The sequence below is a fragment of the Crocodylus porosus genome, unplaced genomic scaffold (genome assembly GCF_001723895.1).
Source record: "Crocodylus porosus isolate Cpor-Errol unplaced genomic scaffold, CroPor_comp1, whole genome shotgun sequence".
NCBI lineage: Eukaryota > Metazoa > Chordata > Crocodylia > Crocodylidae > Crocodylus > Crocodylus porosus.
In genome coordinates, this window is record NW_017728951.1 from 28,984,421 (window position 1) to 28,990,358 (window position 5,938).

At 42.6% G+C, this 5,938-nt stretch overlaps 1 protein-coding gene across 1 annotated transcript in view; it reads right to left on the minus strand.

The window, feature by feature from the left end:
• Positions 1-2,696: 2,696 nt before the first annotated feature.
• Positions 2,697-5,938, minus strand: part of CC2D2B (coiled-coil and C2 domain containing 2B) — a 36,089-nt gene continuing 32,847 nt past the window's right edge. The window contains exon 13 of the mRNA XM_019556318.1: positions 2,697-3,170. Coding sequence (XP_019411863.1) covers positions 2,985-3,170 — 186 coding nt within the window. The 3' untranslated portion in view covers positions 2,697-2,984. The remainder of the gene's footprint in view (positions 3,171-5,938) is intronic.

Genomic DNA, 5,938 nt, shown 5'->3' on the forward strand with positions numbered 1-5,938 from the left:
CACACGCACTATACATATTGCACAAATCATCTCCACATCATTGAATATGTGCTAGAATTTATCCTGCTAAAAATTCCCTTGATATGGAATCAAATTTACTGATACAAAATTCATTATTATGTTTCCTACCCTATCTGCTTCATTACATAAACTCCAGCTCTTTACTAATCTCTTCAAATGTCTTAAGGAAACTATTAGACCAACACAGACAAACTGACAATGCCAGGCAGCTAGATAATGGAGTTACCTGAAAACAATGCTATTGTATTACATGTGTATAGAAAAATGAAGCAGTGTATGAACTCTAGTTCTGCCATAAAAATCAGTATAGAAATGCCTTGAAAGTCAAAATTATTACTGTATTACCATAATCATGGTATTGTTAGTTTTGAAGGAAGCTATATAATGGCTAAGATGGTACGAAAATAGTTACAGAAATGTCTTCACTGAACACAAACATAAAATGAAAATGCCACATGAAAGAGGGATAATTAAAAGGCTACACAAATAATGCAAGCGACTGCATTCCTACTTTTGCAAACATACCTATTGAATATGAGTTCACCTACTGCTTGGAATGACCAATCTTTGGGATGTAATTCTCAACTGATGTTGAGGATTGGGTGCTGCATCATGGTCCAAGGTGCACTGTTTGGTTTCCTCAAGCCTTATATTATTGGCTGTTAGGTAAAGGTTTCAACCTCAGACTTCAGTGTACTTCAACTCAGAAATTTCAGTACTTATAAAAATGATTATGTGGAGTTTCACGTTAATTGTCTCTAATTACATACAGATTAATTTTGCTCTGTTTGTAAATTTAAAGATTGTTTCTTACTGTTTGCCAGTGCTGGAAACTTAGCTTGGAAGCTAAAAGTTAGACTGAGAGAAAACAAAGATTTTGCAAATGGAATTTATGTAATTCCATGGATGATGAATAAAACATTCCAGCTCTCTCTTTCAATGATGCATTGTTTCTTCTAGCTATAGATATGACTGTTAATATACACTGGTTGCAAATCTTTTGAGTAAACCACTGCCTTATCTGACAAAAAAACAAAAACTTCAGTTCGCAGCATGTTGTTTTACTTCCATGTTGTCCCATATGGAATCAGCAGTAGCACTTTTTAACACTTTAAATCATATTTTAAAATTCGATGTAAAATAATATTAATAAAATCACAAATTATTTTTACTGATTTAACATTATTAAAATGATAATAATTCATATGGTATTTTACAGCTTTGTTTTATTGTTTTTTTCCTGTAATTAAACTGTATTATTTACAATTACATGTTGCAAATTTAAACTCAGTTTTAAAAAATAAACCATGTAAACATTCTGCTACAGGGAAGTAAAGATACTCAATAATCCAACATTCCACAAAAATTTCACAACTGAAAAATAAAGAAATATAAACCAAAGCTAGCCAATGTACATTTCAAAAGTTAATAAGGAAAGAAAGGATTAGTTCCTCATCTTAGTACTTTCAGGGAAGAAAGAGTATACTTATGTATTTTAAGATTGCAGATTTGAATTTTCCTATATAACTTTAACCAAAGTACACCAGTGTGTCTATCAGTCAAATATTAATATATATTCCGCAATATTCTGAGGCATATTTTTTAAGTTAAGGGTATTATTTATATGCTACTCTTGGAACATTTGAAAATCACTGAAGCAGAAGGACATCAGAACACCTTTAGAAAACCCATTAAGATCTTTTCTTTAAAAAGTTTCCTTTCTACTCAACAAATAAGATAAATTCTAAATTCATAGTAGCTGTAGGGTTAATTTACAACATACTTAATGGACAATGAATTAGAAATTTTATATTTACAATATCTCTATTATAACCAGACTGTAACAGTGTACATTAAAGTCATAAATAGGACTAGTTTACTCCTGGAAAGGTAGAAAGATCTGTCATAGATTCTGTAAACACTGAGGGTGCATATAGATGTGTGGGGAGGTTAGGGGGAGGTGAAATCATGTTAAAATAGCCACCTGCTCTAACTTAGTTTGCCTGGATGCAGACCCTACACTTAACATATCTAGTTAAGTGGATCTAAGTGCAAATTGTTCAGAATTTCCAGGAAGGTTAGATCAGTCTAAAAACAGCTGACCTGATCTCAGTTAACCCGACCCCTGAGGTAATCTAACTGAGATTGGGTTGGCCATTGTTAGACTGATCTAACTGTCCCATATTTATGTTCAGTTCCCAGCACAGCCCCAGGGCTGGGAAAGTCCAGCCTCTGGCCTCAGCCCCAGGACTGTGCTTTTCCTACTCCCCTGGGCACTAGCATATTTTTATCCCCTATCCCCTCACCCCCACCTCGAGGTGGACAACCTCTCCCCGCACAGAGCAGCCAGCCCCTGCCCTCCGCTCACCTGCTCCCCACACCACCCTGCAAGTTGCTCCTAGTGCCAGTTTTATCATCATTCGTCAATGCCATTCAGGCAGGACCGGGGGGTAGGTTGACAGTGCAGGGGGAGGGGGGGTTGTTCATTTGGAAGTGGGGGGTCAGGAAACTAAAAACCTCTGGTCCAGGGAGTAGGGTAGAGTCCCTGACCCCCCAAATCTCCACGTGGACCCCACCTGTTCCCCCAAACCTCCTGATCCCCCCATGGGCACCATCTGCTGACACTGCCTGGCCCCCTGATCCCCCCCAGACCCTGCTAACCCCCCAGTCCTCCCAATTCCTTCCACAGACACTGCCTGCCCCCCAATCCTCCTAATCCGTTCCATGCATTCTGCTTGCCCACCTCACCACACCAGCTGCTACAGATTGCTTGCACCCTTGATTTACCCAGCCCACCTACTGGTCCCACCATCCCAACGTAGCTCAGGTGGTCATTTTTAACTTGAACTAACCTCCCCAAATATCTGTATCCAGACTAAACTTTATTGCCCAACCTGCATTCATAAATGATCATTTTTCCCAGGACAGCCAACACATGGTTGCTTAGATTTAAACACTATTTACTAGTGACAGACCAAAGAAACTAAGTAGATCCACACAGATAAAATGTTGTTTGGATATGGGTGAAGGTACACAGCAAGAGAAAACTCCGTGTTGGGGATTTCTGAAGAATGAATGCCAGTTTGATGCACGGCTTCATTTATTGATTGCAAATTTATATAAGGCATCTGGATAGGGTACCCTGTGACCTAGAAAAATATAATATTACAGTTATAGCTACAATTTGAAATGTTTATTCTGTAACCAAAACTACATCTTTATCCACAGTACCTTTGCAGTTAATTTGCATTTACATATAAAAATCAGTACCATGAATTGATTAGAGTTTGTAATAAACAATGATAATTCCCTTATGAGTCCTTCACGGTCCATCTAGTTATCAGACAACTAATTTTTCAGTTATCAAATGTATTTTCTCTTTGAATAGTCCCTTCATTGTGAAGATTATATTGTACACATTTTTATCATATTACAAAGTTGTACTGTAAAAATTGTGTTGTATTAAGGAACTCCCTCAGGCAGCAGGCTGGACTAGATGACCTCTGGAGGTCTCTTCCAGCCCTACTTCTCTATGACTCTATAATTGAGAAATAAATTATTGTTCCTTTCTCGTATTTTTAGTTGTTATAAAATCAGATAATAAAATCCTACCTTCACTCCAGTCAATGAAAAGTTTGCTTTTGACTTCAGTTGGGCCAGAATTTCATCCAGAATGTTCAAGCTAAATGTTTTATTTACATAAGTGAAAAGTAACTTCATATCAATCAGAAGTTGAATGCCAAAATGAATGCTAATTTACATATATCTTGGTGCTTTATTCTTGTTTCAGGCAAATTTTAGGTATATAAATGCACCATTCTACATTTTTATATCACATTTTATTTCTATAAAAATACAGGGAAAAATTCTCAAACCACGAGTCTATTTATGTTGGATAAAACAGGCCATCTTCTGCCTGAGAGAAATTTACTCAGTGCAGACGCTGTGAAGACAGATGTAAGAGTATTCTAAAGACCCCCTGGCAATTTCTCACATAGTGGTAAGGAGCAGCATGATGGTGGTAGAACAATAGTGTGCAACACTGCAGCCAGTGCAGAATAGGGAAACTAAAGTTGCATTATACACCTCTGCAGCCTCTGTAACAGCACAGAACTGTTTGGTAGGGCTGTGTGAAGCTTTGGTAGCTGATTCGATTTGGAAGCAATTCGGCCCGATTCAGGGACCAAATCTCCAAATCTGAATTGAATTGGGAGTCCAAGCAAAAGCTCCAAATCGATTCAAAGCATCTGAGTCAATTTGGAAAAGCTTCAGAAAAGGTTTGGACAAGTCAGGAATTCAGCCATAGACTAAAAAGGTAGCTGACAGCTGCATCCAGGTTAAGTCTGTTGGGATTGGGGAAAGTGGGGAAGGAAGGGGGCATGGGGGAGGGAGGGATTGGGACTGGAACAAGCTACCTAGCTGAGGCAGGGGTCGTGTTGCTTGGGGAGCGGGGCGGAGAGGTGGGATGCAGGTGTAGCAGTGCTCCGAGTGGGGGCTCTGCCCTACTGCCATTTGCCCAGCCGGTGCAGGGGGGGAGGGCGGGATGTGGGTGTGGCCTGCTCCAGGTGGAAGGGGGCAAGCAGCAGTAGGGCATAGCCTCCACTCCTGGCGCTGATGTAGGTGTAGCAGCACTGGGAGAGCGGGCTATGCCCTGCTGCCACCCAGAGCAAGCCATGCCTGTGAGCTGCACCGCTGGGCAAGCAGCAGCAGGACATAGCCCCTGTGGCTCCCCCCCACTGGGGCAGAAGCAGGCACAGCTGGAGGAGCTGCAGGAGAAGCCCCCATGGCTGCCCTGCCCTGCCCAGGACCATCCGCCGCCCAGCCCAGCCACTGGCACTTAAAAAAAAAAAAGACAAAAGCCCCACATTCACCAACTGTAGCAGGGGCTGTGGGGACTCTGGGTGCTCCTGGAAACCCCCACTCCCTAACTGCCCCTCCGGCCTGGCCCTGCCCCTAATAGCTGCCTTGCCCAGCCCCAGCCTCCCAGCAATTAAAAAACAGCCCCGCACTCACCAGCTCTGGCAGCAGTGATCAGGGCCTCTGCGTGTTCATGGCAGAGCCCCACCACGCAGCGTGGGGGAGTTGGGGACAGTGGGGATGAACCTCCCCGGCACCTGCACAGCAGCTGCTCCATGGCACGGGTGCAGCATGGCTTGGCAGAGTGCTATGCATTGTCTGGTAGCTGGGGTGGTTCCACCTGTCAAATGGAGCCCAGCAGCACTCAACCCCAGTGGCCCCAGCTCCCAGGCAGGATGCAGTGCCCTACTGAGGTGCACTACATCTGAGCCATGAGGCAGCTGCTGTGCAGGTGCCAGGTGGGGAGGGGCAATCCCCGCTGCCCCCCAACTGCCCTGTGCTGGGGGAGGGCTCTGCCATGAGTGTCCAGAGGTCCTGATCCCTGCTGCCAGAGCCGGTGAGTGCAGGGCTTTTCTTTTTTTTCTTTTTTTTTAAAGTTCCAGGATGATGGGGCCAGGCAGGGCAGCCATGGGGGCTTCTTGCATGGCTCCCCTCACCCAGGAAGAGGGAGGCCAAGTTGGAGAAGCTGCCCAGCTGTGCCTGCCTCTCCCCAGCTGATCCAAATCTCTCCAAATCAGCGCCAAATCTTCCAAAGCTGATCCGGCAGAATTGATTCAGTACAGTGATCCGAACTGAATCATTGTCCTCCAAATTGGTCAAATTTGATCCAAATCAAATACTTCCCTATTTCCACAGGCCTACTGTTTGAGCACAAAAGTGGCTTAAAAACACTTTAGTCTCCCCCCCTCCAATTGTATACTATGCCTTTTAGAGCTGTAGCACAGATTCTCGCTCAGGAAGAGCGAAAATATGATATATGAATTATGAAAATATTTAAAAATAAATTTTTTTAAAGAGTCTTAATTTAATGTTTTTATATATATATATATATATATATATA